Raw genomic sequence first — 19,407 nt, forward strand, 5'->3', positions numbered from 1 at the left:
AGAAGTATGAAGAAAAGATGTGACTGGCAGGGTAGCTACCATTTGAACAGAGAGGAAAGGAAATGAGGAAAGTGAGAAACACAAACCAAATAAGCAAAGAATCTCAAAATAAAGTTGGGGTCATAGGTTATGATTCAAGGCATCCTCCACTTCTTCAACACCTCCCTCCCCCCACTATTTAGCAGATGCTCCATCATTTCCAATACATGTTATGATGCCGTCAAATGAATTGTCCCTTGCTCATTTTGAAGTGCCTCTTCCCCCTTCAATACTCTGTCTAATCCATAATCTAGTCAGAATCTTTGGTGACCTTTAAGCGGCAATTGGATAGGTACATGGATGGGTGCTTAAGCTAGGGCAAATGTTCGGCACAACATCGTGGGCCGAAGGGCCTGTTCTGTGCCGTATTGTTCTATGTTCTAAACCCTCTCAGGGCAGATGCAGCACAGGATTAAATACAAATAAAAGCGCTCAATCCAAAGATGTGCAGCTCAGGTGAATTGGCCATGCTAAATTTCCCATAGTGTCAGGGATTTGTAGATTAGGTGCATTAGACAGGGGTAAATGTAGGACAATAGGGTATGGGAATGGGTCTGGGTGGGTTACTCTTCAGAGGGCCAGTGTGGACTTGTTGGGCCGAAGGGTCTGTTTGCACACAGTAGGGGCTCTCAACTGTTGTATTCGGTGTGATCGCATCCTGCGTCTAGGATAATGACCTGAACTATAAGCCATTCTTTTAACTGTGGTTTTAACTTGTGTTTTATACAGTTCCACAATAACCTTCAACATTTTCCTTTATTAGCTAAAGCATAGCATCCAAATATCCTGTTAGCCTTCTCGACGTGTCCTGCTGCCTTCAGAGATCTGTCGATATACACTGAGGTCCCAGTGTTCCTCTGCAGTTCTCAAGCCATATCATTTATTCACATGCCTCCCGCATGACATTTTAATTCTCTGGATTGAATTTCCTTACCAGTTTTTTTTGCCCAGCTGATCTGTCCTTGCAATTGTCTGGTTCCACACCATCAAATTTTAGTAACTGCAAACTTCTTAATCATACCCTATTTTGTTGTATTCATTAACATATGAGCAGCAGGGAATGTCGTCTTGAGTTCTGTCAAACACCACTGTAAACAGCTTTCCAATCTCTCAGATTCTACTGAATGTAACCCTGTGTTGTATCAGACTGGTAAAGGCTCGCATTAGGAGATGTAGATGTCTGGCCTTCCCTGGGGCCTTATCTCTGGCTGTACCCTTGTCTCTCCTGGGGTGTGGCTGCTGGCCATTCTCTCTCTTCCCCACACCCCCCTCCCCCCCCAAAAATAAAATCCCTCCAGGGTTTAGAATGTTTAAAAAGAACAGGGACAGTGAAAAAAGAGGAGGGGGAGTAGCATTGCTAATCAGACAGTGCATCACAGCTACAGAAACAAAGGTTGATGAGGAAGGTTTGCCTGCTGAGTCAGTATGGGTGGAAGTTAGGGACAGCCACCGCATTGGGAGTTTTCTGCAGACCAGAGAGAGATTGACGATCTCAATAGGCAGGCAGATTCTGGAAAAATGTAGATGTAGCAGGGTTGTTGATATGGGTGATTTCAACTTTCCCAATATCGACTGGAACCTCCTAAGTGCAGATGATTTGGATGGAGCCATTTTTGTCAGGTTTGTTCAGGATAGTTTCCTTATTTAGTATGTAGACAGACCGATGAGGGGGGAGGCCATTTTGGATTTGGTGCTCGGCAATGAGCCAGGACAGTGTCAGATCTTGCGTTGGGAGAACACTTAGGTGACAGTGATCACAGCTGCCTCACATTTACCATAGCCATGGAGAGGGAAAGGAGCAGGTACCAAGGGAAGATATTTAATTGGGGAAAAGGAAATTGTGACGCTATCAGACAGGAGTTGGGAAGTACAGACTGGGAGCAATTGTTCCACAGAAAGGGCACAGCAGACATGTGGAGACTATTTAAGGAGCAGTTGTTGCCCGTCAGCTGGGCGAATAAACTGCAAGTGATGCACAAATTTGTTCCTCTGAGACAGATAAGAAGGGGTAAGATTAAGGAACCTTGGATGACAAGAACAGAGGGCCTTCTCATCAAAAGGAGGAAGGCAGCTTACATAAGGTGGAGGAAACAAGGATTTAGCACAGCTTTAGCGAATTACAGGCTTGCTAGAAAGGAGCTCAGAAATGGACTGAGAAGAGCCAGGAGGGGGCACGAAAAAGGCTTGGCAACAAGGATTAGGGAGAACCCAAAGGCATTTTACTCATACGTGAGGAATAAATCAGGGAGAAGGTAGGGCCGATCAGGGATAGCGGAGGAAACTTTTGCATGGAGTCTGCGCAGATAGGGGAAGCCCTAAATGAGTTTTTTGCTTCAGTTCTCACCAAGGAAAGGGACCTTATTGTGAATGAAAATTGAGCTGGGATACAGTCTTGACCAGATGAAGATTGATGAAGTTAATGTGCTGGAAATTTTGGAAAACATTAAGATTGATAAGTCCCCAGGGCCAGACCAGATTTACCCTAGGATGCTCCGGGAAGTGAGAAAGGAGGTTGCTAAGCCGCTGGCGAGGATCTTTGCCTCCTTACTCTCCACAGGAGTCGTACCGGAGGATTGGAAGGAGGCGAATGTTCCTCTTTTCAAGAAGGGTAATAGAGAAATCCTTGGCAATTACAGACCAGTCAGTCTTACGTCTGTGGTTTTGGAAAGAATTCTGAGGGATAGGATTTATGACTATTTGTCATGCCTCACAAACCTTATTGAGTTCTTTGAGGAGGTGACAAGACATGCCGATGAAGGTCGAGCAGTGGATGTGGCGTATATGAACTTCAGCAAGGCATTTGATAAGGTTCCCCATGGTAGGCTCATTCATAAAGTCAGGAAGTATGGGATACAAGGAGATTTGGCTGTCTGGTTTCAGAATTGGTTGGCTGACAGAGTGGTTGTCGATGGAAAGTATTCTGCCTGGAGATCAGTGTTGAGTGGTGTTCTTGGGCCTCTGCTCTTTGTAGTTTTTATAAATTACTTGGATGAGGAGGTTGAGGGGTGGGTTAGTAAATTTGCAGATCACACAAAGGTTGGAGGTGCCATCAATAGTGTCGAGGACTATTGCAGGCAGTAGCACGACATAGACAGGATGCAGAGCTGGGCTGAGAAATGGCAGATGGAGTTCAGTCTGGATAAATGTGAGTGATGCATTTTGGAAGGTCAAACTCGAATGCTGAATATGTGATTAAAGACAGGATTTTCTTGGCTGTGTGGAGGAACAGAGGGATCTGGGTGTGCAAGTACATAGATCCCTCAAAGTTGCCACCCAAGTGGATAGGTTGTTAAGAAAGCATATGGTGTTTTGGCTTTCATTAACAGGGGGTCGAGTTTAAGAGCTGTGAGGTTTTGCTGCAGCTCTGCAAGTCCCCAGTGAGGCCACACTTGGAATATTGTGTCCAGTTCTGGTTGCCCTACTATAAGAAAGACAGAGGCTTTGGAGAGGGTGCAAAGGGGGTTTACCAGGATGCTGCCTGGACTGGAGGCCTTGTCTTATGAAGAAAGGTTGAATAAGCTTGGACTTTTCTCTCTGGAGAGAAGGGGTAAGAGAGGAGACCCGATCAAGGTATACAAGATAATGAAAGGAATAGATAGAATCAATAGCCAGAGACTTTTCCCCAGGGCAGGATTGACTGGTATGAGGGGTCATAGTTTGAAGATATTAGGAGAAAGGTATAGAGGAGATGTCAGAGGTCGGTTCTTTACGCAGAGAGTTGTGAATGCATGGAATGCGTTGCCAGCGGTGATGGTGGAAGCAGAGTCATTGGGGACATTTAAGCGACTGCTGGACATGCACATGGAAAGCAGTGAGTTGGGGGGTGCGTAAGTTAAGTTATTATATTTTACATTAGAATTAAATCTTAGCACAACATCATGGGCCAAAGGGCCAGTTCTGTGCTGTACTTTTCTATGTTCTATGCGACAAGGTCAATAAGTGGTTGGCAAAGTTATGGTGGAATTTGGAACAAAGGCAAGAGTACAGATCAGCGACAATCCAATAAGACCATTAGAGATGGAAACAGGAGTAAACTGCTTGGTCGCTTGACCCTGCTCCGCCATTCAATAGGATCATGTCAGATCCAACCTTCCCCTTACCCACTTACCTGCCCTTTCTCCATAATCCTTGATGCCCCCACTGATCAAGAATCTATCTATTTCAGCCTTAAATGTACATGAGGACTCTGCCTGCTCAGCTGTCTGAGGCAGGGAGTCCCAAAGATACTTATCCTTCTGAGATAAGAAATTCCTCCTCCTCCTCAGTCCTTAAATTGGAACCGCTTCATTCTGAGACTATGCCCTTTGATGGTAGAGTCTCCCATGAGGGGAAGCAGCCTTTACGGCGTTTACCCTGTAAAACTCCTTAAAAATCCTGTTTCAATGAGGTCACCTCTCGTTCTTCTAAACTCCAGTGAGTACAGTCCCAACCTGCTTAACCTTTGCTCACAAGACAGTTTCGCTGTACAAAGGATCATTAGATTAGATTACTTAGTGTGGAAACACGCCCTTCGGCCCAACGAGTCCACACCGACCCACCGAAGCGCAACCCACCCAGACCCTTTCCCCTACATTTACCCAATCACCTAACACTACGGGCAATTTAGAATGGCCAATTCACCTAACCTGCACATTTTTGGACTGTGGGAGGAAACCAGAGCACCCGGAGGAAACCCACGCAGATACTGGGAGAATGTGTAAACTCCACACAGACAGTCGCCTGAGGTGGGACTTGAACCCGGGTCTCTGGCGCTGTGAGGCAGCAGTGCTAACTACTGTGCCACCATGCTGCCCGCTAATGCTAGTGAACCTTTTTTAAACTGCCTCTGATGGAATGAAAATTCTTTTAAATGAGGGAAACAAAACTGTGCTTAGTATTCCAGATGTCGTCTCACCAGAACTTTGTGTAGTTGCAGGGAGACTTCCCTTCACTTATATTTCAACCCCTTTGAAAAAGGCCCAAAAAGGCTTTTTCCCCACTTATTCAACGTATCAATATTTCTTGTAGTTTATACTATGACCCTATTTACCTCTTGTCCTTGATTACTTTGTCTACATTTTACTGTTCTTTCATTTATTATCACCCTTGTATCTCTTTCTCTTGTCACCCTGCTGAGGTTCCCACAGCCCTGCTGTTCTAACTGAGTAAACGAACATGGATCCGAACGGCCTCATGCTCCTCGGTTTGGGATCAGCCAGATATTGGTCTGCAACATTTGAAGTCTGTTGTGAAGGAATTCTTTAGTGGGAAGCTGTTAATGATGTTCTGCTGATTTGATTACAGCTGTATCAGCTGGAGCAGTTACCACAAGAACCTGTTAGCAAGCAGTGACTATGAAGGGACAGTCATTCTGTGGGATGGATTCACAGGGCAGAGATCTAAAGTCTACCAGGTACAGTAATTTCTACTGGGTCTTGATAATTTCTGAGCTCGTCCTCATCCACACCAATAGAACTCGGGCAGCTGCACTCATTAACATGGCCACGCATGCTTCAGTACCCCTCACATGAATCATTAATATGAGCTCTGCGTTACTGATGCAATGTAGATGGGTGTCACCGATAAGACTAACGATGATCTACCTTGTGAAGAGAGTCGCTTCCTCTTAGACTATGAGACGTCACTAAACTGAAACCAGAATCCTTTCAAAAAGGGTTGTGCACTTGATGGGTAAGCAACTGTTGTCAACTGCTGTCCAATTATGGAATTGCATCTCCAATAGGTCATTAAGTTTAGAATTTCAAAGCACTAATTGGACATGCATGGTTTGTGCTTTGCTGTTAGGAACAAGAAAAAGGACATTTTGTGATTCTGCTCACCAGTCATTGGGGCTGGCAGTCTACCTGCCTGATGTTGAATTATTTCCCTTCATTTTTTTTAATGAAATATAAGTGTTACTGGTAAGAATGGCATTTTTTGCCAGTCCCAAGTTGCCCTTGGAGCTGGCATAATGGGCCATATCAGAGGGCTGTTAACACACATTGTGTTAGTTCTGGAGTCATATGTCGCGCTGACTGGCTATATTAGCAGATTTCGTTCCTAAAACACCTGAGTAAGCCAGATTGTTTTTCATAACAATCAGCACAACACAATATTTGTTCATAGTTCTGAATAATTTCAATAAATCATAGTCACAGTCATTCAGTGTGGAAACAGAACCTTTAGTCCAACTCATTTATGCCAACTATATCCCTCTAAATTCTTCCTATTTATATACCATCCAGATGCCTTTTAAATATTGTAATTCTACCCACCTCCTCCACTTTCTCTGGCAGCTCATTCCATACAATCACCACACTCTGCATGAAGAAGTTACCTCTTGGATTATTTTAAAGTCTTTCCCCTCACCTTAAACCTTTGGTTGTCTAGTTTTGGACTCCCCCACCTTAGGAAACAGACATTGGCTATTCAGCCTATCCATGCTCCTTGTGATATAAACCTCAATAAGGTTACCCTCAGCCTCCAACGCCCCAGAGAAAAAAGCCCCAGCCAACTCAGCCTATCCTGATAGCTCAAACCCATATTTGCCATTGTTATTATTTACCATTATATCTCCATCTAAATTCCCAACCTACCTCGGCCAACTTGCCCGTCGTACTTCTTGGAACGGACTTTCTTTAAATTAAATAGATTGATGCTTAAATATATATTGCTTCAGTTTCATTTTTAAGTACATTATGATTACTCTTCCCATGATATGATTATTTATTATTATGATATTGTCCTGTTTTATTGCATAAATGGTTGGTTTATTGACATTTTCCTCTGAATGCATTTCATCAACTTGTATTCCTCGGTCCTTTTGATAATTTTCTTTCCCCAGACAACAAGATTAGCCTGCATGATTATTGCATTACTCGTGACATGCTCCTTACTTTACTTTTCTAATGTTTGTCCTGACCAGCACTAGAGGGCGTTAAAACACTTCCACCAGTTCTTACTTCCAATCATGTTGATTCTACATTCTGATTTTCTGGTCTAAAGTTTTAGAAGGTCAACTGTGATCTTACTAAATAGTGGTACAGACTCAAGGCCTTGTGTGACTGTTTGTTGCTCTTAATTTCTGTTCTCAGCCGTACCAGAAGCCCATGCCAGGTACTGGTTGGCCATAGGCAAAGTTCGAGATTCCGCAATCTCATCTGCGAGTTTCTGTTTCTGGTCCCCTTACTTCACAGTTGCACCTTTTGTCCTGACCCCTAAACAATTCTAAACTAAGACCAGACCCAAGAGCGTGACTGGTACCTGGATCAAAATATATACACAGCTCTCCGTTGTGTCTGTCCCAGCTCAATATCTTGGAGTCCAAGTTCTATAAGTTATTGCAATCTCATGTGCATGTTTGTGCCTGGAATCATTCTGTTTTGGATAAACTATCAACATTAATGAAAATCTTTGTAATTTATTCACTTGGCTTATGGATGTTGGTTTGCTCGCTGAGCTGGAAGGTTCATTTCCAGACATTTTGTCACCCTACTAGGTAACATCTTCATTGGGCCTCCGGGGAAAAGCACTGTGGATGATGTCATTTCCTGTGGTCATTCCTGTGGTCCATAGGAAATGACATCACTGACCCACAGAAACCCAAACATATAAATAGAAAGCAGGAATCATCAACAGTACTTCGCCCAGAGGCCCAATAAAGATGTTACCTGGTAGGGTGACGAAACGTCCGGAAATGAACGTTCCAGCTCAGCGAGCAAACCTACATCCAGAGCCTCAACCTGAGCTACAAGTCTTCTCAAAAACAAAATGAGCGAGTTATGTTTAGCAAGTAATTTAACGAGCCTGTTGAAATACTAGTTAATTTCATTCCCTGTTTTACATACTTGGGGGGTTTCTATAAGCAAATGTTACAAGTGTGCCAACCTCTCAGCATCATACTTCTGTTCACACTGTAACATGTAATTGTGCTCTATGCCTCAGTTCTTACATTTTGTTTAACCCCTGCTGCAGGGGTTTATTTTCCTGTTACTAAATGCTGGCAGGTAACAGCCGCATAAACGATCAAGTGAAATGCTTCTGCATGGGTGAGGCTTGCGACTTACCCTCCCTGTTGCTCTGTATGATGTCAAAGCAATATTACTTGCTGAGAGCTTGCTTTTAAACAGCTGTTGTGTATTTTCACTACAGGAACATGAGAAACGATGTTGGAGTGTAGATTTTAATCTGATGGATCCCAAACTCCTGGCTTCAGGTTCTGATGATGCTAAAGGTAATTTAATGACCAGTGATTTGAACTAATGATAGCACTTCCCAAAATTTTGCTTAAACCTATTGTTCAAGTTGGATTGTCAAGATTTATTGGATCAGCTACCAAAAAATGTTGCCTGCCAACTGTAAGTCAGAACAATGGATCCACCAACATGGATTAAGCAAGTGGGAATTTACAGAACAGTAACCACTCCAGTTGGGTTCAGTACTTCTCTGGGCCTAGGTTAATGTTGTTGATGAGCAGTTAGTGACTTCAACTGGATAGGATGGCATTCGGCTCTTGTGTGCAGTGACCCAGAGATTGGAGATTGGTTTGAGATGCAGATTTCTGACCACTTAGAGTCATAGAGATGTACAGCATGGAAACAGACCCTTCGGTCCAACCCGTCCATGCCGACTAGATATCACAACCCAATCTAGTCCCACCTGCCAGCCCCCCAGCCCATATCCCTCCAAACCCTTCCTATTCAAATACCCATCCAGATGCCTCTTAAATGTTGCAATTGTACCAGCCTCCACCACTTCCTCTGGCAGCTCATTCCATACCCGTACCACCGTCTGTGTGACTTGCATGCATGACTCCTCTGATCGGGAAGTGCCTGGGTACCCATAGACCCTCGATCGCTGACAGGTGGAAGGAAAGCAGAATTAAAAGATGAAAGCTTGTTCAAAAGGAAAAGTGAATCCATTGTGACCTGTGAAATCCAGTTGTGAACAGATTCAGTCAAGCTGCTTGAGTTCATAACTGGGGGAATGTCTCCATTCACATGGCCCCAGCGGAGGGCTTTGACCTGATTAACATGTTCCTAGTTATTTGATGTTTTTTATTAACCCTGTTTTTTTTATTTCAGTGAAGTTGTGGTCTACAAATCTTGACAATTCTGTGGCAAGCATTGAAGCAAAAGCAAATGTTTGCTGTGTTAAGTTCAGCCCCAGCTCCAGGTACCATCTGGCCTTTGGCTGTGCAGGTAATTTCAGCTGATCCCCTCCTGATCCTCTCAAGTTCACCTGAACATGGTTATCGCTGGTGCAGAATGTTCCCTTGGCATGGGGGTGGTGATTTGGAATCACAAAAGTGCCAACCGTTTTAAATGTGTATTGCTGGAAAGAAAGGCGGGTTTTGTTACAGATTTTTGTCTTGGGCTCAAGACAATGTGCAAGAAAACCAATTTAAGGGTAAAATTGACATTTATAATGTACAACTTTTCCCCTTAAATTGGTATTCTTGATGAGTTCTCATGTTTGCAAAAGAAAAAGCTTTGGCAAAATGTGTTTCCCTTTCAGCACTGTCAATACCACCAGCAACCCCTATTGTTCTAAATGTGCAATTAGTCACAACAGTTCAGTTAGGGCTCGAGACAGAGAAACCGCCTCATTCTGATGGTCATTGCAGTCCCTTCGAACTCTCGTTTAGTATTGTGACTGGTGAATTGTTGCCAGATCAGTCCAGAACGTTAGACAGTAAACTGCTGGGAGACATGCTGTCCTGATCATGACCTGTTCTGTTGTTGTTATGACTGGGTGGTAGGAATGACCATGATGTCTGCGATCAAAGCACGTGTAGTGTGAGCCAAGCTTTTGATATTAAGAATTGATCTTCTGTTCAACAGACAACTTACTCAGGGTTGAAGGGTGGAGGGAGAATAAGAACACACCAAGATAGTCAGCTATTTGTGGTCCAGATAATTTCTGGCATGTTCCTTTTCATAGTGCAATCGTACTGAACTTGCCATACAGCCAGCGAACCATAGGCATCTACTCCATAAAATGGGAAATTGCCAAGGTATATCCTGTGTACACAAAGTAGAACAAATCCAACCCTACCACTCTTGATCATCGGTGAAGAGTTGGAAAGAGTTGTTGACAGTGCCATAAGCAGCATTTGAAAAGCAGTAACGTGCTCTTCGATGCTTGGTGTGGATTCCACTAAGACCACTTAGTCCCTGCCTTCATTTGGACTTGGTCCAAACATGGACTTCTAGAGGAGAAGTGTGAGTGTCTACCCTCGACATCAAGCTTGAAATATGAAAAGACATCTTATTTTTATTCTGCATTGGAGTGATAGCTAGGCACAGGTTGTCCTCTGTTTGCTTCTTGCTTTTAGAATGTGGTAGTGTTCAGTGACTGACCTCTTCAGTTTCCTGGCAATTTGACTCCCCTATCTTTACTATAAATTAGGGAGTTTTATTTTTATTTGTTCGTTAGGTGGGCATTATTGACTCCAGCCAGCATTTATTGCCCATCCAGGATTACCTTCAAAGGTTGTGCTGAGCGCTTCTTGAACTGCTGCAAGTCCTTCGGGTGTAGGGACAATCTCAATGCTGTTAGCAAGGATGTTCCAGGATTTCAGTCCCATGACAGTAAAGGAATTGTGATGTATTTCTGAGACAGAATAGGGAGTGGTCTGGAGGGGTCCAAAGGGGAGATGTAGTTCCCATGTTTCTGATGCTCGTGTCCTTATAGATGGTAGAGATTGTGGATTTGGAAGGCGCTGTTGAAAGGGTCTTTGTGAATTTCTGCTGTGCATCTTATAGCATTGTTCATCTTTCTGGAGCTATACAGTACAAAACTGATCCCAGCAGTTCTAAGGTGTAGCAACAGTATGGGCACTAACATTATAAGTCTTAACAAATAATGCTTCTTGAACATACCAATGTTCAGTCAGATTTGGCCTTATAACGTGGTGATTGGGAAGTCACCAGCAGTCGCAGAGTTTTAAATTGATTATTGAGCAGTGAAGATATCACCAGATCAGACTTTCTCATCTACAGGATTGAGCGAGCAATCATTTCTGGTCTTCTCTTGTTGAAACTCTAAATTTGCCAACTCTGGCTAGCAGATAACCACTTGTGCCTTTGAATAGTGTACCTATTCCTTTCAGATTTGTGGGTTCCATAGCCCAACATTTGGTCAAACGGCCACTTTGTGGGGCCTAGTGTCCTGGGCGCTCTTGCATTTGTAAGCTGAACTTAATGTAATCTTTCACAAGAGAAGGCTCTGGTCAAACTTATGACTTCGGGTATTTTTGGTAAATAAAATTGTATTTAGTTTAACACTGCAGAATGTGATGGAAAATTTGACCGTTTTCAATTCTACAATCTGGTATATGTGTATACGTTAGGAGGAGACATGGGGAGGACTCAGGATGTGTATATATTAGGAGACAGGCAACCTGTGACGTCTAGAGGAACAGGCAAGAAGTCAACTAAGACAGGCAGTCAACAACACCTAGAGGACAGGGTGAGTGGACAACTATGAGAGAGGTAGTTACAGTCATAGAGATTTACAGCACTGATAAAGGCCCTTCAGCTATCGTCTCTGTCTCAGTCGAAAATATTCTAATCGCGTTTTGAAACACTTAGCCTTGGCATCACAAGTGCACATCTCAATACTACAATGGGTTTCTGCCTCTCCCATCCTAATAGGCAGTGAGTTCCAGATTCCCACCACCCTCTGGGTGAAAACGTGTTTCCTCACATTCCCTCTGAACCTCTGCCACTTACCTTAAATCAATGGCCTTGTTTTTTTTTTATCCCTCCATCCAGGGGCAAAGTTTCTTCCTGTGTACCCTATCTATGTGTCATCTTAGCTTTATACATCTCAATCATGTCCCCTTTTTCCATGTAACCTTGAATTCTATCTTGAGCAAATTCTCTAGAAGCTTGCATACCTTGAAAGTTTGTTATGGAGAAGGAGAAAAGGTAGTTGGATTGGGTTAAGGCAGATTTAATTAAAATAAAGCAGGATCTGGCCAAAGTAGACTGGGAACCGCTACTTCAGGGTAAATCTACAGCGGAACAGTGGGAGACATTCAAGAAGGTACTGGGGTGAGTAGAGGTACAACATATTGGCTTTCGGAGCAACAAGCCCAAAGAACCATGAATGTCTAGGAATATTCAGGACTGAATAAAAAGACAGATGTGTAGCTGATTCAAAGTGAGAGGAGTCTAGAAAGTGCTGAGAGGAGCTCAGAAAAGTAGTTAGGAGAGTAACAGCAGCAATGAGAAAACAGTGATGGGCAAGATAAGGGAGAATCACAAGGAAAAGAGAATTATCTGCGAAAGAGGTAGGACCTATATGGGGAATCTGAGTGTGGAATTAGACTCCATTGCTAGAGTTTTAAATGAATACTTTACATTTCTCTTGACAAAATTTGAGAACATGGATCGTGAAGTTCTTGAACTGTTTAATATAGGGACTGAGATGGTGTTGGAGGCTTTGTGGATTTAAAATTGGACAAATCCTCCAGTTTGGATGAATTGAATTCCAGGTTGCTGTGGGCAATGACGGATGAAGCTAGACAAGGCCCGAACTCATTTTTAAATCGTCTGTGGCCACAGGAGAGGTGCTAGAGTCATAGAGATGTACAGCACAGAAACAGACCCTTCGGTCCAACCCGTCCATGCCGACCTGATATCCCAATCAAATCTAGTCTCACCTGCCAGCTCCCGGCCCATACCCCTCCAAACCCTTCCTAATCATATACCCATCCAAAGCCTCTTAAATTTTACAATTGTACCAGCCTCCACCACTTCCTCTGGCAGCTCATTCTACACACGTACCACCCTCTGTGTGAAAACGTTGCCCCTTCGGTCTCTTTTATATCTTTCCCCTCTCACCCTAAACCTATGTCCTCTAGTTCTGGACTCCCCCATCCCAGGGAAAAGACTTTGTCTATTTATCCTATCCATGCCCCTCATGACTTTATAAACCTCTATAAGGTCACCCCTCAGTCTCTGGCGCTCCAGGGAAAAATAGCCCTTGCATATTAAACCTCTCCCCGTAGCTCAAATCCTCCAACCTTGGCAACATCCTTGTAAATCATTTCTGAACCCTTTTAAGTTTCACAACACCTTTCTGATAGGAAGGAGACCAGAATTGTACACAATATTCCAACAGTGGCCTAACCAATGTCCTGTACAGCCACAACATGACCTCCCAACTCCTGTACTCAATACTCTGACCGATAAAGGAAAGCATACCAAACGCCGCCTTCATTATTCTGCGACTTTCAAGGAGCCATGAACCTGCATTCCGAGGTCTCCTTGTTCAGGAACACTCCCTAGGGCCTTACCATTAAGTGTATAAGTCCCTAGGGCCTTACCATTAAGAATTGCTTTCCTAAAAGTCAGCACCTCACATTTATCTGAATTAAAATCCATCTGCCACTTCTCAGCTCATTGGCCCATCTGGTGAAGATCCCGTTGTAATCTGAGGTAACCTTCTTCGCTGTCCACTACACCTCCAATTTTGGTGTCATCTGCAAACTTACTAACTATACCTCTTATGCTCGCATCCAAATTATTTATATAAATGATGAAAGGTAGTGGACTCAACACCAATCCTTGTGGCACTCCACTGCTCACGGGCCTTCAGTCTGAAAAACAACCCTGCACCACTACCCTCAGTCTTCTACCTTTGAGCCAGTTCTGTATCCAAATGGTGAGGACTGGAGAACAGCTAATGTGGTTCCACTTGACAAGAAGGGTGGAAAAGATAGACCAGGGAACAATAGGCTCATGTTAGTGGTAGGGAAGCTATTGGAGAAAATAATGAAGGAGGAAATAAATTTTCATTTCGATGTTTTGATCAAGAATAGTCAGCATGGCTTTGTCAGAGGACAAATTTGGTAGAAATTTTGGAGGTAACCAGGTGTTTGGACGAGGGTAGGGCATTTAAGTAGTTTATATGGATTTCAGCAAGACCTTTGTCAAGTTCCCATATGGGAAATTGATAAGGAAGGTAATAGTTGGTAGGATCCAGGTAATTTGGCAAGTTGGATCCAGATTTGGCTTCGTGACAGAAGTCTGAGTAATGGCCGAAGGCTAGTTGTGTAACAGGTTGCCAGGTCATACCATTTTTAACTGCACCACACTGAATGTATTTCATTTTTTCAAGATCTGAAATGTTTATTATTTTCACAGATCACTGTGTTCACTACTATGATCTGCGGAACACTAAACAGCCTATCATGGTGTTTAAAGGACATCGCAAGGCAGTATCCTATGCCAAGTTTGTAAGTGGAGAAGAAATAGTTTCAGCGTGAGTTCTGTTTTGCTTTGCTATTGGTGGTGTGTAAATGCATTGCTGTCTCCCAATTGAAAGAAGACTATGTCATTGACCTGAAAGTATAACTGCTCTGAGCAGTGAACAGAGGATTTGATGTGCTGGGGTGATTGTTATAATGGTTTATAATTGATGGGAACCATGGGTTGAACACACCTCAAATCCAGAATGAACCAATGTGTGTCTGCACCTTTCCTGGTAGCAGCAATTGTTAGTGACACAAGGATTGGCACACATGCCCCTTTTTGATGCTCTGATCAACCGGGCCACAGTAGGCGCTACCGTGGCACCTTTTCGCCATAAGATACCTGAATGGGAACCTGTCCATGGGTGAGTGATTCCAGCATCTTCCTGGATTCTACACACTGGCCAATGGGACCCAGATTGGTTCTCCCACTATTGTCCCATCTCTGTCTGTCTTTCTGTCTCTCTGTACATTTAAAACAGGGGAAGCCCTTCAGGAGTATAATGTGTGTCGGGGAATGTTTAACATTAGGAGAGTGAAGAGGGGCAACAAAATGTCTTTGGTAAACAGAATTAAGGAAATCCCCAAGGCATTTTATAAGTATACTTAGAGCAAGAGGATTACCCGAGAAAGTATGGGGACCAAAGACACTTTATCTTCTAGGGGCCAGAGGACACAAGTAAGGTCTCAAATGAATATTTCCTATCTGTATTCAGAAAGGAGAAAGATTTTTAGCTGGAGATTTCAGTTGGAGTGGTGAGTTTCTGAACCCATTGAGATTAGTCAGGAGGAAATATTAAGAATTTTAATGGACATAAAGATGCATAAGTCTCCAGGACCTGTTGAAATGCATCCCAGGTTGCTAGGGGAGGAATGGAAGAAGATTGCTGGGGCCATGGCAGTGGCAGTGATATTTAATACTTCACTGGCCCCAAATGAAGTGACAAGTGGAGGATACCTAATGTGGGTCCTTTATTCAATAAGGGCAGCAGGGATAGGCCAGGTAATGGCAGACCAGTTGATCAGTGGTCGGAAGATTATGGGGAAAAAAGGTTTTGAGGGTCAAGGACTAATTGACATTTGGAAAGTTGGGAATTGATCAGGGGTAGTCAGCACATATTTATTCAGGCGAGATGCTATCTGACAAATTTAATTGAGCTTTTTGAAAGAGTGACTAAATATCCTGGAAGGCTGTTCTAAAAGGCACGAGCACAAGGGTTCCAAGTTGGCAAAATTGGCTTGCAAACTGCAGGCGGAAGGCTGTTTTTGTGATTGGATGCCCCTGGGCAACAGTGTACTACAGGGTTTGGTGATGCAACCCTTGCTATTTGTTATGTACATTTAACGATTTGAATGTGAACACAAGGTATAATTAAGTTCGCAGATGACCGGAAAATTGGTGTTGAGAGTGAGGAGGATGATCTCAGGCTACAGTCTGATATTGATCAGCTGGTAAATTTGGCAGAACAATGGCAGATAAAATTTAACCCTCATAAGTATGAGTTGATGAATTTTGGGAGGTATAATCAGGGAACGATATACACTATGAATGGTAGGTTCCTAGGGAATACTGAGATACAAGTCCACAGACCCCTGAAGGTGTCAGCACAGGTGGACAGGGTGGTGAAGAAGGTATATGAGATGCTTACCTTCATTAGCTGGGGTGTAGAAGATAGGAGCAATGGAGTCTTGTTCCAATTTTGTCAAAGTTTGGTTGGGCCACAGATTTGTGCAGTTCTGATCGCCACACTATTGGAGGGACATGATGCACAGGAAAGGTTCAGAGGAGATTCACCAGGGTGTTATCTTTTATAAGGAGAGAATGGTTGGGCTGAGTTTGTTTCCCTTGGAGCAGAGAAGGCTGAGGGCTGGAATCTGACTAAGATATAGAAAATAGAGAAGTATAGTATAGATCATGAGAATCTCTTTCCCCGTGCCTAAGTCCAGAGGGCATAATTTTAAGGTGAGGAATAAGTGATTCAGAGAAGATCTGAGAAAGCATTTGTTTTCACCCAGATGGTGGTCATAATCTGGAACATACTGTCTGAGAGGCTGGTTGAGTCAGGTTTTCTCGAAACATTATATAAGCGTCTGGATGAGCACTTAAGAAGCCAGGGCATAGTCAGCTATGTACCAAGTGCAGGGTAATGGGATCAGTAAAATTGGGTGGGCTGAAGGGCCTGTTCTGTGCTATATCACCCTGACAACCTTCATTTCCTCCCCACATCACACTCATGCGCACACTGTTCTGATGAGAAAAATTCTCCATTTACCCTGTTTCAATTCTCCAATGAGTGTGGTACACCTCCCTGCCCTCCCATGCAGTCATCAGTGTGCATTATTATGTACAGCAGGGATTGAGGGATAGTTCCTTGGCTTCATAGACAGCATCCACTGACAGACAGCTTGTTTGTAGATCTACAGACAGCCAGTTGAAGCTCTGGAGTGTTAACAGACCGCACTGTTTACGGTCATTTAAGGGTCACATCAACGAAAAGAACTTTGTGGGTTTGGCATCCAATGGGGATTACATTGCCTGTGGTGAGTAGCCGTATATTTTCTACTACATCTAAATTAAGGAGAATCTGCATTTATTATAAGTGAGGGAACGTGTTGACACACACCCACTTCTGAGTACAGGCCCTACAAAACTGGGCGGTATGGTGGCTCAGTGGTTAGCTTGGCTTCCTGTCAACATGAGGGGCTGTGGTTCGATTGCATCTTCGGGTGACTGTGTGGGGTTTGCACATTCTCCCCACGTCAGTGTGTGTTTCCAGTATGCACTCCAGTTTCCTCCCACAGTCCAAAGATGTGTGGCTAGGTGGAGTAGCCATGGTAAATGAGGGGTTATGGGGAAAAGATAGGGGGCTGGGTGTGGATAGGAGGCTCTTCAGAGAGTTGGTGCAGACTCGATGGCCCGAATAGCCTCTTTCAACACTGTTGGTATTCTATGATTCTGTGACTATGACTGACTCCCCATGTTGAGTCATGTTGGTTGAAGGAGCAGTTTTAAGAAATAATTTAAAAGATACCAAGGACAGTGCGAGCCATATTGTTATTGTTGAGTCATAGAGTCATGGAGATGTACAACATGGAAACAGACCCTTCGGTCCAACTCATCCATGTCGACCAGATATCCCAACTCAATCTAGTCCCACCTGCCAGCACCCGGCCCATGTTTTGTGATTTAATAAAAATTGCTCAAATCTGAACATTAATGTCTGATCCCTCATTTATTCTAGGAAGTGAAAACAATTCTCTCTACCTCTACTATAAGGGGCTCTCAAAAACACTGCTCACCTTCAAGTTTGACACAGTTAAAAGTGTCTTGGACAAGGAGAAAAAGGAGGATGACAGCAATGAATTTGTCAGTGCGGTGTGCTGGAGAGCTTTACCGGATGGGGTAAGTGATGTATTGAGGGTGTTAACCAGACGTTGTAAGTTGATAATACCAGCATATTGGTAATCATATATTCGTACAGCATGGAAACAGACCCTTCAACCCAATTCATTCATGCCGACCAGGTTTCCTACATTGAACTAATCCCATTTGCCTGCATTTGGCCCATATCCCTCTAAACCTTTCCTATTCATGTACTTTTCCAAATGTCTTTTAAATTTTGTAATGTACTCACCTCTGCTACTTTCCCTGGCAGATCATATTTGCACTGCCCTCTGTGTGGGGGGAATGAAATGCCCCTCAGGTTCCTTTTAAATCTTTCCCCTCCTATCTCAAACTTATGCCCTCCAGTTTTGGATTTCCCAAACCTGGGGGAAAGACCTTAGCTATTCGCCCTATCTATGCCCATAATGATTTTATAAACCTCTATAAAACCATCCCTCAACTTCCTAGGATCTTGAGGAAAAAAGTTCCAGCCTATCCAGCCTTTACTTATAACTTAAAGTCCAGTCTCCGTAAAATCCTCTTTGCACTCTTTCCAGTTCAAAAACATCCTTCCTATAGTAGCGCGACCGGAATTGTACGCAGTATTCCAAATGTAGTCACCAATGTCTAGTACAGCTATGAAGTGGAGGTGCCGGTGTTGGACAAAGTCAGAAATCACACACACCAGGTCATAGTCAAACAGGTTTATTTGAAAACAGGAACTTTCAGAGTGCTGCTTATTTGGAAGTTGAAGTGCAGATAGAGACTGTTTGGCTGGTTGAGTCTCCAAAGAGAATCCACTGAGACCCTGCCGCCCCAACCCTACCACCATAACCCTGCATTTCCCATGGCTAATCCACTAGCTTGCGCATCCTTAGACACTATGGGCAACGTAACACTGCCAATCCATCTAACCTGCACATCTTTGAACTGTGGGAGGAAACCGGAGCAACCAGTGGAAACCCATGCAGAAATGGGGAGAACACACAGACAGTTGCCCAAGGCTAAAGTCAAACCGTAGCACTGACAGGTAGCATGCCACTCCTGATTGGACATTCCACATGACCACGTTCTTGTCCTTTCCAAGTACTTCAGCAAGGCTTTTGATAAGGTTCCCCATGGTAGGCTCATTCATAAAGTCAGGAAATATGGGATACAGGGATACCTGGATTCAGAATTGGTTGGCTGACAGAAGGCAGAGAGTGGTTGTAGACGGAAAGTATTCTGCCTTGAGATCAGTGTTGAGTGGGGTCCCACAGCACTCTGTTCTTTGTAGTTTTTATAAATGACTTGGATGAGGAGGTTGAGGGGTTAGTAAATTTGCAGATGATCGTCGATAGTATCGAGGGCTATTGCAGGCTGCAGCGCGACATAGACAGGAAGCAGAACTGGGCTGAGAAATGGCAAATGGAGTTCAACCTGGATAAATGTGAAGTGATCCATTTTGGAAGGTCAAGCTCGAATGCTGAAGATAGGGTTAAAGACAGGATTCTTGGCAGTGTGGAGGAGCAGAGGGATCTTGGTATTCAAGTACATAGATCCCTCAAAGTTGCCACCCAAGTGGATAGGGTTGTTAAGAAAGCATATGGTGTTTTGGCTTTCATTAACAGGGGATTAAGTTTAAGAGCCGCAAGGCTTTGCTACAGCTCTCAAGTCCCTGGTGAGACCACACTTGGAATATTGTGTCCAGTTCTGGTCGCCCTACTATAGGGAAGATACCGAGGCTTTGGAGAGGGTGCAA

The 19,407-nt window shown here is 43.7% G+C and overlaps 1 protein-coding gene across 2 annotated transcripts in view; it reads left to right on the plus strand.

Annotated features, from left to right (window-relative positions):
• Positions 1-19,407, plus strand: part of cop1 (COP1 E3 ubiquitin ligase) — a 109,847-nt gene that overhangs the window by 79,226 nt on the left and 11,214 nt on the right. For both annotated transcript variants that reach the window (XM_087990941.1, XM_087990942.1), the window contains exons 13-18: positions 5,323-5,431; positions 8,170-8,251; positions 9,102-9,218; positions 14,175-14,292; positions 16,698-16,822; positions 17,524-17,684. In XM_087990941.1, coding sequence (XP_087847067.1) covers positions 5,323-5,431; positions 8,170-8,251; positions 9,102-9,218; positions 14,175-14,292; positions 16,698-16,822; positions 17,524-17,684 — 712 coding nt within the window. The remainder of the gene's footprint in view (positions 1-5,322; positions 5,432-8,169; positions 8,252-9,101; positions 9,219-14,174; positions 14,293-16,697; positions 16,823-17,523; positions 17,685-19,407) is intronic.

Source organism: Chiloscyllium plagiosum, unplaced genomic scaffold (genome assembly GCF_037043375.1).
Source record: "Chiloscyllium plagiosum isolate Xiang-an unplaced genomic scaffold, Cpla_swu_hap1 HiC_scaffold_9, whole genome shotgun sequence".
Taxonomy (NCBI): domain Eukaryota; kingdom Metazoa; phylum Chordata; class Chondrichthyes; order Orectolobiformes; family Hemiscylliidae; genus Chiloscyllium; species Chiloscyllium plagiosum.